General features: G+C 34.5%; 1 protein-coding gene across 3 annotated transcripts in view; it reads right to left on the reverse strand.

The window, feature by feature from the left end:
- Positions 1–19701, reverse strand: part of LOC143257445 (uncharacterized) — a 44960-nt gene that overhangs the window by 16419 nt on the left and 8840 nt on the right. For all 3 annotated transcript variants that reach the window (XM_076516138.1, XM_076516137.1, XM_076516139.1), the window contains exon 2: positions 10422–10502. In XM_076516138.1, the coding sequence (XP_076372253.1) occupies positions 10422–10488 (67 nt within the window). In that variant the 5' untranslated portion in view covers positions 10489–10502. The remainder of the gene's footprint in view (positions 1–10421; positions 10503–19701) is intronic.

A 19701-nucleotide genomic window follows, 5' to 3' on the forward strand; every position in this document is an offset into this window, starting at 1 on the left:
CAAGAAAAATTATGACACTACAAAGTAGTACAACATACACTTGTGTTACATCCTATATAACCTCATGACTCTACAAAGTAACATTCAATATGAGGATAGTTTGGTCCTCATAACAGAGCATTTGAAATTCAGGCGTGATTACATAATCCATTTCTGTCGATCGTGCAAGATCAAATAATAATGTTTAAGAACCACAGAGTAAATGAGTAGAAAAATACTTAACACAATTCGAAATCACAAACAGGGCCTGCAGCATGGAAGCAAAGGTCCTAAAAATCTTTTTAACATTTTTGTGGACAACCGATACACGTTAGTAACAGTTCAATATGTTTACATACACCTGGTTTTTGTCGATTTATTAACAATCAAATTAGTTTCAATTAAGAATTGTGAGCTTGATTTATAAATTTATCTGCTATTTTTAATGATGTATAGAGGTAATCTATTTATTGGTAAAATTATTCCTTTCGGTGTTTTAAGTATTCATTTCTGTAATGAATTTGAAGTTTAATGCAAGCAAGATAAGTTTATAGGGTGTACTTATATAAAAGTGCATATAACTGTATTATCTCTATTTTCATTGTTCCACCTATAACCTTTAAGAGCTGATTGACGTCATCAATTTTATTCTGTTTTCAAAAGCCAGTGGACTCTTTGGAAAGTACGTGTATGTTGTCAACAATCTACACAGAACATGTACAGTCGAAATCAATAAGGTTTTAAAGCATGTGACGTCAAAGCATGTAAGTTAGGTTACTTTCACAGACAAACTTGTTTGGTTATTTTTTTACTTATGCAGTCTAACCACTTTGTTTATGAAAGAATAAATTAATATGGTTTAGATACTTTACATTTTCGTTTATTGTTAGATTTTGTAATGCGCAGAAAAATATAATCTTTCAAAGAATTTATCTAATTATTGTAAATGCAAGTTACGTGTTTTAATTTAACTAAGTAAATTAATGCTGAATATCCTGTTGTCTTCTAGCCATCTGTCATAGAAAAAAAGGAAAATATCCACTGATAACATAATCTAACGAATTACTAATGCCTGCTTTACCTTTTGGATCACTTCAGTTTTGGTGATAATATTAGTAAACAATGAACACAAGCATTTAAGTAAGCTGGATTAGTACAGGTTGTGGAAAATCCACAATTACAGATATTTACACTAACAACTATTGTACAACAAAAGTTTTTGTAAGCCCAGTAATCCAGATATTTCTTTACCAAATGGCTTCGCAAAGTTTGGTGGTTATGGCACTCTAGCAATTTCCGAGCCTCAAGATCAAATCCCGTCTAAACGTATTTGTCTTCTCAGTCTCATATGAGAGCGTTATAAGTAAACTCTTTTCGTTAGTTAAAAGTAGCACAAACGTTGTCGGTGGGTATTGTTGACTAGATGCTCTGTTTCTAGTTTATCACTTCTAAGTTAGGGACAACTTGTGCTGATACCCTTCGAATAGCCTATGGGAAATTCAGGAAAATCAACAATCCTTTGTCATACACGTATAGCAAAATAAAACCACTTATTTCTCTTCAGGATATAGACATTTGAATGAAGTAGAAAAGGTTATTCTTTCACCGATAGAAAACAGAGGTTAGCTTGTTTTAAACCAAGAACAGAAATGTATATTGGTAGCAGAAGAGTGCGATAGTTGTTAGTTCAGTAATAGAACTGTTCATGCACACATCACGAAACTGGACAGTTTGTCATAAATATAACTCGGCATAGCCAGGTGGTTAAGGCGCTGAACCTTTGATCTGAGAGTTGCAAGTTCGAATCCCCGTCACACCAAACATGCTTGCCATTTCAGCCGTGAGGGCATTATAATGAGACGGTTAATCCCACTGTTCGTTGACAAAAGAGTAGCCCAAGAGTTGGCAGTGGGTGGTAATAACTAACTGCGTTCCCTCTAGTCTTACACTGCTAAATTAGGGACGGCTAGCGCAGATAACTCTCATGTAGCTTTGCGCGAAATTCAAAAACAAACTGTCATAAATCTACTTATACAGCTATTCGTGCACACACTATAAACAGGCCAATTTATCTTAAATGTACTGATTCAGCCACTTATGCACACAGTAAACAGAAGGATATTTTTCATAAGTTTTGTGATACAGCCATTCATACACAGGACACTTTGACTCTGTCATAAATTTTCCGAAACAGTCTTCTATGCACACACTAATAAACAGAACAGTCTATCATGAATATACCGATACAGCAGCTCATTTATACCATGAGAAATAGGGCAGCTTGTCACGAACCTGCTAAGACAACCATGCATACATTCATGAAGCGACAGGATAATCTGTTGTAAATCTACTGAGATAAGCTTTTGTGCACACATTAAACAACGTGACAGTTTTCATAAATTTGCTGATATAGCCATTCATCCACACACACACACACTAAACAGCAGACCAATTTGCTGTAAATCTTTTTAGACAGACATCTATGTATGTTCTAAGTAATAGAACAGTTTTCACAAATCTACTAATGCAGTGGTTCATGCAGACATTGGACAACGGAAAAGTCTATACTAAATGTATTAATACTGTCATTTATACACACATATAAGGCAGACCGAGAGTTGTCGTAGATCTTCTGATACTGATACAATTATATACACACTGAATAAGACAATTCGTTGTAAATCAATACATAAAATTATTCATACCGATATTAAAGAAGTGGAGTGTTTCTCACGCACTAATTCGTATATACGTAAATCTAGTGACATGGTAATGTATCCTGAAGAACACGAAAGAGGTAATCATTACTTATCAAGAACGCACATCGACCCAGGTTACCATTATTAGTCACATTAAACACATCAGTCTATTACTTGTCATTTATACACACAAACTGGGAATATGGCTAGCTTATCATAAACCTACTTATATTGTCATTTATAAAGATAACAAACAATGAGCTAAATTACCGTAAACCTAAAGACAAATCATGAAATAACATGCAAATGTAATATAGTTTATCGTAAATTTATTGATGCAATCATGTAAAAAAGATAATTATCATTAGACCAGTTTATCGTAAGTCGAGTGATATAGTTAACACGCACTTCATACGATTGGATAATTTATTTAACTGATACAGTTGTTCATGTACACACTGTATGATGTAACAGTTTCTCATAATGAAATGATGTAATCCTTGTCACACATACGATTTTTTTTCTTGGTTTTTGATTTTGAATTTCACGCAAAGCTACACAAGCGCTATCTGCGCTAGCCCTCTGATTTAGCAGCGTAAGACTAGAGGAAAGGCAGCTAGTCATCACTACCCACTGTCACCTCTTGGGCTACTCTATTACCAACGAAGAGTGGGATTGACCGTCACATTATAAAGCTCCCACGACGAAAAAGGCGACCATATATGGTGTGACGGGCATTCAAACCCTCGACCCTCAGATTACGAGTTGAGCGCCTTAACCATCTGGCCATGCTGGGCCTACACACACTGAAAAATAGGACGGTAAACAGTAAATTTTACTCACAATGGAATTACTGAGCCTAATAAACAATATGGTTCTTTATTATAAATCAACTAATTTAGTAACTAATTCATTTTTGCACTTGCAAATGCATTAAGAAACGTTTATCGAAATCGTTCAGACGCATAATGAACAACTGGATAATTTGTCGTATTTAACTAGTATGGGCATCTATACAAACGAACTTCAACTTAACTTAGTTGATATAGTAATTCGTATATGCAATAAATAATGTGAAATTTTTGTACATCTATTAATATATTCTTTTTTTACTTTTCGAACAATAGGAATGTATGTCGGAATTAGATTATACAGACCATTATACATACGTGTAGAATAATAAGATAGTTGGGAAAATAAATTATATGGTTATTCATATACACAGAAACACGTACACATACAGAAAATTATAATTTATAGTAAGTCTACTAATACGTTCGTACACGTGTACATTAAACATTAGATTAATTTGTTAGAATCAAATGGTACACTCTCATGTAAACATTGGAGATTGAACAGTTGATATCATAAATCTTTTGATACAATTATTTATACACACTGAACAAATTAAACAGTTTACTGTAAATCTGTTGCTGATACACACGGTGAATAACACAACGTTTTTTAAAAAAATGATTATCAGTTATTAATTTATTAATAGACATTGAAAAAGTTAAACAGTTTACTGTAAATCTGTTGCTATTTCTCATGATGAACGATACATTTGTTGGAATCAATTGATTATACTATGTAAGAAAATTTTTACTTTTACTTGTTCCTGGGCAGAAAATGTTATTTCCCAATTGCTTATGTCTAAAGTAAATGGAAAAGGCCTATTTTTCTCTTCAAACTTTGCTTTTGTGACCTAGACAATGAAATTTTTTAAATTTACCCATTTTCCAGAACATTTCAGGTAGATTCAGTGCAGAATAGCTGATAGAGAATTTTTAAGAACTTTCTAGAATGTTGTACAACTTACGAGAATTTTCAAGCACCTTTTAGAATTTTCTAGAACTTTCCATAGTAATATATACACAAGGGCTCACCACTTTAGTTTAGTTCTAGCTGCCTAAGTGAACACATAGACCTATCTGATTTTATCATAGATGGCATCAAGAAGCTGCAAGCATTCTCCAGACGCATGTGGCCAATTTATCAAGAAAAGAGCAAAAAAGCACTCACTCTGTGACAGTATCTGCTAAAATATGTAAAGCCTACAAGGCATATTTCGCCATGTCTGTCGGGGATTAATACAAACCCTGGATACCTCATTTTACCTGCGAGAACTGCAAAAAACTCTAGAAGGTAAGACGGACAATTTTTGATTGCTTGAACAGTAAGATTTTATATTATACAAATTTTAGACCTTTTAAAATTTATCTTTTTTTAATTTTCAATAATATAAAAAAAATATCAAATATAAAATATTTTGCATGAACCTCTTACAAATTGGTTGTGGATAAAATAAATTTATTCTTCATAATAACAATTTTATTTTGCTCTTTTGCAGGATGGTACAGAGAGGAAAAGAGAGCCATGAAGTTCACTATTCCAAGAATCTGGCGTAAACTCACTTATCACTCAAGCAATTGCTACTTCTACATGGTGGAACCTTCCAAATGTCGGTCTGACAAGAATGCATCTGCTATCATGTATCCGGGCCTTCCAGCATCCATTGCCCCAGTGCCACACTGCCCTGATCTCCCTGTACCCACTCTGCCAGAGAGAAAGCAGTCATCTCAGAAGAGAGCAGCAAATCAGAAGAGAAAGTAGACGTTGAAGATCCAGGTTGAATTTCAGAAGTGCAGCTGGTGAGAGAAACCCATACTACCCCAACCAAAGAGACCTCAATGACTTGACCAGAGATCTTGATTTAACAAAGTTGAATGCCGAGACTATATTTGGGGGCTGATACGTGAAATTGGTTTACATTACAGTCGCAACTCTCGAAAAACTACTCACTTTTAAACATTTTTGTTCATTTTTGTATAACTTCAGTATAAATACATGTAAATCTTGTTTCATATGTTGTTTTATTCAGACCTTATGTAAATGAAAATGTGCAAATTTGCCCGTTTTTGCATAGAAAATAGGGGTTAATTTTTAAATTTCATTATCCAGATCACAAAAGCAAAGTTTGAAGGGAATAATGGCCATTTGTTATATTTTTACAACATAAGCAATTAAGAAATAACACATACTATCCAGAAACAAAATTTGTGTTGCATAGTGTTATCTGTCATTAATGCACACCGAAAAAAGTAGAACAGTTTGCTAAATATCTAGCGATTATAAATTATTTATGCACATACGAATTACAGGGCGGATTTTCCTAACTTATATGATACAGCCTTAAATATACACACAATGAGAGATGGAAAGTTTGCAGTAAAGTTACCGAGACAATCGTTCATAAACACATTAGAATGTTAGGCTGTTTATTACAAATTGTATGTCGTTCTTAAACGTATACCGTGAATGATAAGATAGATTGTTAGAAACCACTGGTCCAGTTATTGCTACACACTCGTCGATACGGCAGTTATTTGTAAATTATCTTTTGATCAAAGTGTATCGTAAATAAAATAAAGCTGTAATTCAAACACTCTTGACTGAACAGAACAGCTTATTGTAAATTACTAATTAGGCAATTCATATAAGCACTAAAAATCGGCCATTTTATTCTGATTAACGGCAGTATTTCTGGTTTACACTGTGTATTAGTAATATACAACTAACTAGTTGGTTTGTTATTTATTCGTACTTTTAGAACTAGAACGATTCATCTAAAACTTGTTAATACAGTCATTTGCACGCGCAATAAAATAATTGTTTAATTAGCAGATTAACCGATACAGCTATTCATGTACATCGAACAATAGGACAGTGTTTCATAATAAACTAATATGGTAATTTATACACACAGTAAACAATAGAGTAGTATAGGGTAATTTACACACGCATGCACAATGGAGAAATAAACACTATTCCAAGTTAAGCAATACAGTCATTCATAATCTAAAGAAGCAATGGAACACTTATCTGCAAGTCACCTTATACAGTCATTTCATAATTTAATAGTTAAATATGTACTTATTTGTTTGTTTTTTTAAATTTCGCGCAGTGTAAGACTAGAGGGAAGGCAGCTAGTCATCACCACCCACCGCCAACTCTTGGGCTACTCTTTTACCAACGAACAGAGGGATTGACCGAAACATTATAACGTCTCACGGCTGAAAGGGCGGGCATGTTTGATGCGACGGAGATTCGAACCCGCGACTTTCAGAGTGCGAGTAGAGTACCTTAACCACCTGGCCATGCTGAGCCAACTATGTACTTCTACTGTCATTCATATGTGCACTCAACAGTGGAACGGCTTATCAGAAATTTACTAGTATAATTCTTACTCACAATAAACGATATAATAGTTGATCAGTACATACACACATACCCGTATTGTACAACTGGATAGTTTAGTTTAACGTAAATTTACTTTTCGAGTCATTCATGCACACGGGCAGTTTGATAGCTTATAGTATCATACGGAAGAAACTTTCAAGTAGCAGCTAAACGTTAAGAGTATCAGAATTAACAGCCACAATTATTTCTAAACATCTTGAACAGTTTATGCTAAACAGAATGATAGAGTTTTTCATGTATACACACAAACTAAGATATTCGGCAACTCGTAACTCAAGAAATATCGCCATTATAGGTGTTTATATAAATATAATAGTACAGTTTGTTGTCTGTTCATATAACTACTTGGCAGGGTGAAATTGAATCTTCACCAAAATTGGTAAATAGGTTTATTAGGCCCATGTGGACATTTTTGCATTTTTTTATCACTAGTTCGTCCCCTACTGATATATTTTCGCCAAATTTGGTGTGAAGGTTCGTCGAATCCACCGAAACATACCTATGTCGAATCCACCTATGAATTTTCAATTTTGCATTTTGCGGTTTTTACCCCTACCTCACCCCCTTTTCACGAACCTGCACCAAATTTGGCATGAAACTTTGTTGGATCCATGCGGAGATCGAAGTTTATCATTTTGTATTTTGCAGGTTTATGAGCGTTTATGCTTTTTTATATTTTACAGATACATATAAGAGAAGCGCTTTTCATGTTCTAAGATAACCTTTCATTAATCACGAAGTTACATAACTTCCGTCCAGGAGACAGGAACTCCAGCTAGTTAAACAATATGACAGTTTATTTTAAATCTATTAATAGATTCCTTCGTATAGAGACCGAACGTTAAGGTAGTTTTGTCGGAGTTAAATAAAACGATCTTTTATACACAAGAGACTCCTTACTCGAAAGCCAACTTTAAACACTAAGAAATTGGCTATTTTACCGTTAAATTTCTTATACTGTTTCAAATAAGTTTAACTTCTAACGTCTTGCTCTGAAACAAAGAATTATTTAAAGTATTTCATTTATCCTTGTACTGTTTTAAATAGTATTAGTACCAACCTTATAACATTAACTATATTACATTTGCAGCAAAGTAAATTCTACCTCATTATCTATCCCTCTCTATATATATATAACAGTATGATATCATGTCATAGTCAAGTGATAAAATTACAGATACGTATTCTAAATAAAAACAGTTTATCATAAATCAGTTGATACAACTTATCAGAAAAACTGGTGTAGTAACTTATATATCTACTGAATGAACACACTTAGTTTATAACTAGAGGGACACTCTGTAGCACTGATGATATTCGGCTCTCAGATAATAGGAAAATGCGTCCGTATGTCCACCATGTTTCCTCAAAATCCGATCATTTTTCATTAAGTTATAGAGGAAAATAATGAGAAAAACTCATTCCCCAAGTTATCAGATAAGAGTTTTTATTTTTGTGACTTTGACCCTCCAAAAAGTAATCACTTCTAAATTTGGTCGTAGTCCAAACGTATACTAACTTTCGTCTAAATACATTTCGCCGTTTACTAGAAATTTTGCTGACAAATACACAAACAAACAAGAAAGCATACAGCGGTAAAAGCATAACCTTCGTCCTTAACTAACAGAAAACTGATGTTGTAACTTATATACTTACTGAATAAATACAGAGTTTATCATAAGTCAGTTAATACAAAATTAACAGAAAAACTGATGTTGTAACTGAATAAACGAACAGTTGATAATAAATTAGTTAAATAAACAAGTTTATCATATATCAGTTGATGAAGTCGTCCACACATAACGCATACTGAAAAAAAACGATAATAAATTGTTACGTTCATTCATACACTCACACAAAACAAATAACAGGACAGTTTATTGTAAATTAGCTGGTACAGTCATTCGTAGATTCATTGGAAAATATGATAATTTATTTAAATTAACTAACGCAGCCACTTATTCATACAAACGTTGGACAGTTTATTGTAAATCAGCGGGTAATTTTTTACTCACACTGAACCACAGAGTAGTTCATTATAAGCTTCATTCAGTGGAATAATTATTCATACACAACTTGAGCGATGTATAATCTTAAATCTACTTGTACAGTCATTGATCAAGAAGACAGTTTACCAAACACTTATTAATATTGCCATTGATCAATATTTTGTGTAATTTAATATTTTGTCGTAGACCAACCGATGCAGCCATTGCACACACACAAAAAACATTGAACAGTTTACTGTAAATTAAGCTATCAGTCATTCCAACACATTATAGAAATTAAGACAGTTGATACCGAGTCAACTGATAAAATCATTCATATACGTAATGGACACATTATCGTAATCAGTTACACAATAATTAAGAAACTTGCCCAAAACTTTGACAAGATCAGTCGGCACTATCGTTTATATATATTAAACAATAGGACAATTCATCTTAAATACAGCCATACAAAGTAGTACAGTCTATTTTAAATAAACCGACAAAAACTATCATAAGTAATACGTGTCCCCCAGTGGCTCAGCGGTATATCTGCGGACTTACAAGGCTAAAACCAGGTTTCGATACCCGTGGTGGGCAGAGCACAGATAGCCCATTGTGTAGCATTGTGCTTAATTCAAAAAACAATAACAAGTCATACGTACATTGAGATATCGGACGACCTGTGTAACGTACTGATAGTTTGTTGTTGACCGTATAGTTTGTTGGAAATAACCCGTATAGTGATCTATACATAATCCAGAATAACATATAGATTTGTCGAAAGTCCATTGTCACAGCCTTTCACTTATCGTTGACCAAATGTGGAATATTTGTAGTCATTGTGTCTATCACTTCTTTGTAACTCTGGTGACTAACATTAAATTAAATTGAAATTCAAAATGAAAATGTTAAGCAATGGATTCAGAGGGATGGGTTGGTCAAGTGGTTAGTGTGTCTGATTATGGGTTAGAGACGTGGTGCCACTAAATTCGCTCCACGTTTTCAGCTAGGAGCTCTTTATGAAAGTTACGGTCAATCCGTGACATTTTTGTTGTAATGGCTAATGTTGCTAGCTACTTTCCTGTGGTTAATATACGCGAATTCTAGGGATTTCTGCTCTGACCATTTAGCCCATTTAGCGACAAGGTAAATTAGGTAAATTTAAGGTAAAATTATCTCTAAACGACTCTATTAGTATTAGGGTTAAAACCTTTTAAAAATGGTAATAGTTTGTTAAATTTTCGAAGGTATTTTATAAACAGTTTCGATGAAAGAAAGTTGTATACCAAAAGTTACATCCTTGAATAGCACAAAACAAATATCTTAATAAGGAAATTATTATCTGTTCATTTGCGTAACTTTAGAAGGATATATTTTTTTCGGAATAAACCAGAATTGAAAATTTTCCTAATGCATAAAACATAATTTGAAAAGTATTTTCATCAGAACAACAACTAACTTTATAAGTGAAGAAAAAACTGGCCTCATTTACCACATCTTGAAAGAGTGTTGAACATAGTTACTGATTTTCCAATATATTTAGTTTGTGTTCTTCCCATGTAGAAATCCTGGTCTGCAAATGAAAAAAAGATGAGAGTCATTTACTAACCTCTGAATAAACAGTATATAATATCATTAGACTGATTTTGGCCAATGGTGGCCCAACGGTACATTTTAAGGCTTATATCGATAAAATACGTAGTCCGATTTCTCGTGGTGTGTAAAGCGTAGTTGGTTCATTGTGTGGCTTTGTGTTAAAACAACAAGAACGAATGCAGAACATTAAGTAACCAACGTCGTTTAAGCGCTTTATTCCTATCAAAAAGTTAAACATAACTGATTAAGTTTTAAAATTAAGATGAATGAAAGTATTGTTTTTAAAAATCTTTCTTATGGAGCATTTTGCAACAAGTAAAAATAACAACTAGTTCCAAGCTGTTACACATTTATATTGCTAACAGTACCGTGATGATTCTACTCCTGAGAAAAGTTTACATTGAAACGTTTGAGGTAAAAAATGGTAATAAGTTCTCTTTAATTACTTCTGAAATACTTCAGAAGTTTTTTTCAGACAGAATTGCGTAATAATGGTATTGACACTAGGGATTTCACATAGTTAATTCTTGAACGTCCTAATTTGTCACATATTTACATATTAAATAAAAGACACAAAGGCAAACAAAACGTTGAACTCAATGTATATTGTTACAGTGTTAGCTGTGTAGCAACAGTTCCTTTAATCATCCCTTTTTGATATGTTATAAAAACTTAATACAGCGTAAAATTATTGTCATTGAGTTGCTTTAAGAATCAAGTTTTCTGAATTTATTGTGATTTTTACATAGCATTGTTATTCATCCAAGAATAATAGGGCATAGAAGAAGAAGGATTAAAGCAATGGCGTCAAATCTTTGCACAGCCTTAACTAACGTTATTGAGTTACGGTGTACAAAATTACAGCTCCACTCCATGCTGCGAGTACAGAAAAAAAATCTTGGCTGCGGAACACGCATATCCTTTCAAACTTAGCACTATAATTGTTTTATAATTTACGTCGACGCCATTTTGTTACTGATGCGGTTGACGTGCATCTGGTAATGAGAAACTCGAAACCATTAGTTACAACTAGGTGAAATTTTATTTTGGATAAACACGTTTGGTATACTCTGTATACTCGTATGCGTTTAAAATTATGCTTTCATGTACTATTATTATCTAGAAGATAAACAGAGGTAATTTTTGTTGTTGTGTCTATTGCTATTGACAGAACCATTTTCTGTGGAATAACATACCGTTTGATTACAAAATCTTTAAGAGTTGGTGAACACTAAAAATAGTTTCAGTTGTAACTATATATATATATGGCATCTATAAATGCTTTCATATATTATTTCACATAATGAATTTTAAATGATGAAAGATAGCCTCATATGGTGAAATGCTTTTTAGTTTGCATAATATCATAATATAATATATTATCATAATATCAGATGTACAACACGTTTACTTGATCTCCAAAACTTCAGTGTCAATATATGTCTGCAAGAGTCCTTGTCTATTTTTAAACAGATTGATAGCACGCGCTCTGAAATTGCAGCAGGTCTTTCCTTGTTATGATCTTCAGATCTGCCTGAAGAGCTGAACACTGAGTGTAAATGCAGATTTGTTGTATCTCTACAACTAAAAGCTCAGAGTGTGGAGTTTAGCAACCACAATAATGACCAGATAAAGACAGTTCAGTAGTTCCGCAAGATACTGTGCAGTATCCCAAAAATACAAAATTAAAAGGAGAATGTGTTCCGTTTTATAGAAGAATCACTTGTCAAGTGAGGAAACCAAAGTCCTCCAGCATGCTGGCGATGCATCACTTGTCAAGTGAGGAAACCAAAGTCCTCCAGCATGCTGGCGATGCATCACTTGTCAAGTGAGGAAACCAAAGTCCTCCAGCATGCTGGCGATGCAGTTACTGAAGCGACAATTCTTTCATGCACTTACGCTAGGTTTTCCAGTGCTTCTTTTAGAACTTAGATCCTCATTCCATCTATTAACTCTATTGTCCAATGGTGTCCAAGCATAACAGACTTTCCAAAAATGGCATTGTATAAGAATAACAGAATTCGGTTTCACCAACCACAGAATACCTGTTTTTGTTTTATGAAACAATAACAATTTTGTGAATATCTGTGGACAAAATTTTGAATTTTTTTCAAGGCCAAAATTCGTGAGATAGTATAAAAGTTCAGGGTTTTAAGATTAATTTTTCTTTAATGTTTTTAATCGCTTCTTTGTTTCAGAGAATTATTGCGTCTCAGGTTGTGTACAACAACACGTCGAGATCAAGTATATTTTTAATGATTTCCAACTTGAAAGTAGACCCTTTATTTGGCTTCTGTTTGATTAACTATAATTCACGGTTATTGGCGTTAGATGGAGCTGCTTGACAGTCATTGATATTCTTAATAAAATAAATTATTTTTAGTAACTGCTTTTGCTGCTAGTTTCAGAAACACACAATTCGGAAGTACTATTACACGGAACGCATTTTGATTTGGTTCAATGGCAGTTTGCAAATCACTTATAAATCCCCTAATTTGTCAGTTCATCTAGCTATGGCTATTAAAAGTTAGTTTGATTATCAAAGTTTTTCTAAATGTTAGAAAAAGTACAACCTAAACTTGCTTATATTAAGATCAAACTACGTAACAAGAACTATTTTACAACTCACATTTCTGCTTCTTGGTATTATTATCATATTAAATAACTCGAATGATAAATGTTAGCTATATACAGTTAAAGTTTCCATAGAAATAGTTTGTGACCCACGTAGTCTTCAAATTCTTAGCATATGTGTATATTTGTGAACAATTCCCTACTAAAGTAGATTTTTTACTGTTTGTTATAATGGTAACGTTTGTTTTCCTGTCTTGTGTAACTTTTATGAGTAAATGTATGCTTAATCTGCATATTTATATGTAACATATGTATCTCTGCTACAATGACTTGTACTCTGGTGAAAAGCCAACCAAATTAATAAAAAAATACATATTTTTATATTGTGGTAACCACATTAAGGAAGTCATTTTGGATGAATACATAGTTTAGTGCATACACAACACACACCTCCACACACACACATATACACATATGTGTATACTACTAATGGTCTGAATAAATTAATACAATATAGATTACTATATTAATTTCGTTATTCCCAAATAAATATAAGTTAAGATAAAAGTAACATTACTTGACTATTGATGACCTCCTATCTTTGCTCCTATTTAAAAGGTTTGTAGATATAACAACAATGTATAGATGAAAGGAAAACATTGTGGTGAGAGAATTTTATTTCTAGATAACTATAGTTGTATTATAAATGTAATTATTGAACTGGATCAGCATCTTAAAAATAAGTGATAGTGGAGACAAGCTGCCAGCTCTGCAGCAGGAAATCTAACCATAGAATTTAACGTTGTATACCGATAGGCATAGCGCTGACTCAGTGGTGACAAGTCGACAGTGTACCTATCACATATACTTTAACAGGAAGTCTAAAAACGTTATGAAAATCACCTTACAGTGTTTTATATTCGCCATTCAAATTGATAGAAAATATGTGAAACATCTTCTATAACTTAGACTAATATTTGAGTAAAATTTCTTATGCCTAAGACCTAATACGCTCAATTCGAATACTAAAATATAAAAAACTGAAAAGAAGAGGCTACATAGAAAATAGTTACAAGTTAGAAAAATATGATAACATTAGAAAGATGTCAATATTGAAGGTGTTGCATTCAAGTGATGGTCAAATAGCCCCTCACACCTGTTTAAATGTAACTTTGAATAAATTACCCTCTAGATTAACAAGTTTTTGATGTCACACTTTTCTCAACGCGGATATTAGGCTATCCTAAAAAGTGCATCTTCATTATAATAATACTTTTAAAATGGTAATAAATAAATGAAAACAACCCCTTCCTTTGTTTATTTGCAAAACACGTTTCACTGTCACGTGGTTGAAACCCTAAATAAACGTACCGAATGACATAATTTTAACAAGCTCATCTTTACCATCGTTGTTATTAACTCGATGTATTACTCATATCTTTAAATATTTTTAAGGTAAGTGAAAGGTTTCTGAGCATAAATATTGCAGTTCAAGGGATGCCTAGTTATATGTTAAAAAACAACAAACGATTATAGCTGTCTATAAGTGTCGCAGAATATCTACACATCATTACATGAGATGATTAAAACAAGATGAAAGTATATCGTTTTAGGTTTTAAAAAAGCCTTTTAATTTGCTCCAAGTTTTAGCCTGTCAATTCTTGTTCAAACTCTGTGCTGAGATTGGATTGGTGTGTTAAACGTTGTATGGCTTTGTGTGTTATTCGTACTATACTTTTTATTGTAATAAAACTGTTATGTATTTATGGTTCAAGTTAAAAGCCCAAGAAGAGATCTAGTTCCTTACGACAAGAAAGTCAGTCGTAAATCCTTTGAACAAGTCTCGGTCAGTTTTTTACTCCAGACATGGAAGGGCTTGATTCATCTAATAACAACTACCGAAAATAAGTGTTGTTTTCGTTTCGTATTCATTGTTTCGTGAATCCGTCATTTTTACACTATAAAGTTGGCAGATTGAAATAAACACCCTTCTTGTAGAGTACTTTTATACCCAATATTAAGCTGAGTAATGAAAGGTAACTTTAAGGTAACTTAGGTAGTTCCACCACCAAGGCCACGTTTCTCAGTTGCACCAATGGGCTTCAAGTGTGGAAACAAGTTCATGATGAAGTTGCCACCCGATCTACAAGACTGCAGCTAACAGTTTTCACGTACACCATCAACGTAGTCCATCAGTTTTTTTTTAATTAATTTTGTGTTGTTTTTTTTGTTTTGTTTTTTTCTTTCCCAGCTACTTCCGGGCACGGTCTGGGTAGACTATTCGGCGCCCAGGCCGTGAAAGTGGGTTTTCTCGGGGTACTCCCGTTTCCCCCCACAGCAAAATCTCTGGCATCGGACCTGTAGGTCCCAGCCTTATTCTGAAAAGGGCTGTTTACCCAGTCAAGGGTATCTAATGAATTACAGTAAATTTTAAAAAACCAATTCGCCAGCCGCCAGGGTTCTCCATCCTCGAGCTAAAGTCTGGCTCACTTCACTTTCGCTGCTTTCGTCCAGTTCTCCCGTCCTTCCTCTCACTCACAAATATTTTTGAAATGTTAAAAATAAAGTAAAAACTCCATGGATATTTTAAAACATTTCTCACGTAAGGGGACGAAGAGGAACTATAAAGTTCCTGAACACCCCAGTTGGAGAGAGAACTCTTCTGATTTCTCTCTCTCTAAACTGAACCCCTGCCACGTTAGTTTAGTTTAGTTAGTTTAGGTAACTTTAAAAGAAACAAAATGCCCACAGCAAGTCCCAATTGTTTTAAGATTTCGGAAGTAAAAGAAACATGTCTTTTTTTTTTAGTTGGCTTAGTACAATCCCATCATACATTATTACTCAAGCATTAAACTTATATATAATGTGGGATATCATTATAATCATTATATATATTGTAGGTTGTTGTTTTGAATTAAGCATAAAGCTGTACATTTGACCATCTATACTCTGTTCACTATAGGTATCGAAAACCGGTTTCTAGCGTTGTAAGTCCGCATACATACTGTTGTATAACTGAAGCTCAACATGTAAGCTGACAATAATTCTGTCATTTCAAACTGTTTGAGGATATTTTAAAGTTAACTATGTAGTTTGTTAAGACACTATTACTAAATAGTGATAGATTTTCAGTTGTGGTGATTCGACCTTCTTTAAAAGAATAAAAATTCGTTTTCACTATATGTGGAAATTCGATATTTTTTTCTGACTTAATCTCTTACAACATGAATGATAAAGAAAACGTTACTTCACGCATGCGTAATGCGACTGGGCGAAAAAAGGTCTTAACTCGGTTTTACTGTCGAAGCATAAATACTTTACGTATGTTTATTTCTTTTTAGCAAAGACACGCTGAACTATCTTTTATATCCACTACATAGAATCAAAGTCCGGATCTTAACATTGTACGTTCGTAAACCTATCTTCGTTCCACCGGGGCACAACATTTTATGTAAAACTAGTTTGTTTGGTTTGTTTGTTTTGGAATTTCGCACAAAGCTACTCGAGGGCTATCTGTGCTAGCCGTCCCTAATTTAGCAGTGTAAGACTAGAGGGAAGGCAGCTAGTCATCACCACCCACCGCCAACTCTTGGGCTACTCTTTTACCAACGAATAGTGGGATTGACCGTCACATTATACGCCCACACGGCTGGGAGGGCGAGCATGTTTTAGCGCGACGCGGGCGCGAACCCGCGACCCTCGGATTACGAGTCGCACGCCTTACGCGCTTGGCCATGCCAGGCCCTTAGTAAAACTAGTTACACAAACATTAGTTGGTATTCTTGCGCAAGGTTTACTAAAAAGAAAGTAATTAGGTGCAAAACTACGACTTTTATAATTTGATTGTTTGGAAGCAAATCTTTTAAAGTCGTAAAAGAAGGCAGTAACTAAAGAAAACCATTGTAGTGACATAATCTCTTTAAACTGCTCAGATGTCAACTGGTACACAGAAATCCGGTATACAATTTCAATACTAATTCTATTTATTCCCAAATAAAAGTATTTTCATGTTGATGAATTTATTTGTTCTTTTATTTTTGCATAATACGATTGTTTGTTTACTTTAACCTTTAGAATCGTGCAGGTATATAATTTCTTCTATAGTAATGCTAGACAGCATTTTAATATAATCCTGTAACCTCTGACTTTTGAAGATGAGCCTAGAGATTAAACAGCGGCCCAGAGAAACCTTATACTTAAGTTCTACAGAAGCGCTACTGTTTACCTTAAAACAAAACACAGCCCTGTAATCCCTCCTCAGAGATAAGAACAAAGGTAAATTTCGAATTTTCTGTCTTTCGCAACACGATAAACTTATCAATTGAATAAAGTATATCGTTAAACTTACGTTTATACAGAACTAGATGAACTGTTTAGAATCCTATCTTATCTAAATGTAAGGCACAGGGTGAGATTCACAGCGGGTTTTGTTCCTTTGGGAAATCTGAATACACTTTTAAAATCTAATTTACTTACTCATACTGATGAGAAAGACAAAAACAACAATAATAGAACAAATCAATAAAAACGTTTAGTTATAATATACCCAGAAAGTATTATAATATTCATAGACTAAGGCTCTAATTCATGAATAAAATATTGGCACGCATGTTTCTAAATCCTGTATTATTTTATTTTGGAACATACAGGTAGATTTAACCGTTTTTAGTTATAGGCCTAACTGAAAATAATGGCTTGTTGAAAAGAGAACAAATATATTAAGAAACTTTGTATTTCAAAGCTTTAATTTGTAGAACTTAAATTATGGTAGTTGTGTGATAAAACAAAAATAACTTAAATCTTCCAGCCTTTGTATTCCTAAAATTTACCATTTAAAGTATGAAACTTTTTCACTTGCAATGAAAAACTTTACCGCACTGTGGGCCCGGCATGGGCAGGTGGTTAAGGAACTTGACTCGTAATCTGAGGATCGCGGGTTCGAATCCCCGTCAGCTCAAACATGCTCGCCCTTTCAGCCGTGGAGGCGTTATAATGTGACGCTCAATTTAACTATTCGTTGGTAAAAAAAGTAACCCAAGAGTTGGTGGTGGGTGGTGATGGCTAGCTGTCTTCCCTCTAGTCTTACACTGCTAAATTAGTGATTTTGTTTGAATGAAGTAATGCAGTAAAACGCCATCACTTGCAGATTGTTTAACAGATTCTCATGCGATCTTATCAACTTAAAAAAGTGTACTTCTATTATTAAGAAAACAAGTTAGTCAGTCAATATTACACTATTTAATGTGACATGTGAGCCTAGGTCAGAGGTTCTTAACCTGGGTTCAATCGAACCCCAGGGGTTCGGTGAGTCAGTCTCAGGAGTTCAGCAGAGGTCAAGACACAAACACTGTGTGTGTGTCCGTTCCGTTCACCCCACTCATATGATTCCTGACGTCATGCTCCACTTGGCCATCATTGGCTGATCACGTCACATCACTTGGCCTTAATATCTGTACTGCAGGGAACTTCGTGCGCTTAGCAGTCGACTTGTGACTGTAGTAATCGTGCGTCATTTGTGAGGTTTTTCCTAATCTTTCCATCCCTTCATACTAACTATGTCGAGCAAAAACATAAAGAGGTCGGACGAATACGTACAACACGGATTCACGTGTATAACGAAACATGATGAAAGTCAGCGTCCTCAATGCATGATTTGCAGTGCCAAGATGAGCAATTTTAGTCTAACACCGGCAAAACTAAGAGAACACTCCCTGAAGCTGCATGGAGATGGGAAATACAAGAACACAACATTTGCTGAATTCAAGGTAAAGAGAGCCAGGTTCGATGAAAAGGCTACTTTGCCTGTTCTCGGCTTTGTACCAATCGACAAACCAATCCTCACAGTATCGTACTTGATTGCAAAGCAGGACAAACCACACACCATTGGTGAAGCACTCGTAAAACCAGCTGCGTTGAAGTTCGCGAATATCATGCTGGGAAAAGCTGCTGAAAATAAGTGATCTCAAATTCCTCTTTCAAATGACACCATCAGCAGCAGAGTAGATGACATAAGCGATGACATCTTGGCTCAAGTAGTTGCAGATCTGATTTCAAACCCAGCAAAATTCAGCCTTCATCTCGACGAGACCACCGACGTTTCCAATCTAAACCAGCTTGTTGTATTCGTGCGCTATGTGAAGAACGACGAGATAAAAGAACATTTTTTTATTTTGTAAGCCTCTTACAACAACAACTAGGGCAGCCGACGTGAAGAAACTTGTGGATGACTTCTTCAGAGACAACGATCTTTCGTGGGATATGGTTTCTGCAGTTTGTTCGGACGGAGCTCCAGTCATGCTGGGACGAAACTCTGGTTTTGGTGCACTGGTGAAAGCCACACATCATTGTAACGCACTGTGTTCTGCACAGGCATTCGTTGGCAACAAAATCCTTGCCTTCAAAACTGGTAGAAGTATTAAAAATTGTAGTGGAGCGTGTGAACTTTGTGCGAAATTGTGCCCTTAAGCACCGCATTTTCAAAGAGCTGTGTGATGAAATGGGCTCTGAATTCGAGGTACTTCTGTACCATTCTAACGTTTGGTGGTTATCCCGGAAAAAGGTGCTGAATCATGTTTTTGCCATGCATGTGAAATTAGCTCTTT

This window comes from Tachypleus tridentatus, chromosome 7 (genome assembly GCF_004210375.1).
Source record: "Tachypleus tridentatus isolate NWPU-2018 chromosome 7, ASM421037v1, whole genome shotgun sequence".
NCBI classification, from domain to species: domain Eukaryota; kingdom Metazoa; phylum Arthropoda; class Merostomata; order Xiphosura; family Limulidae; genus Tachypleus; species Tachypleus tridentatus.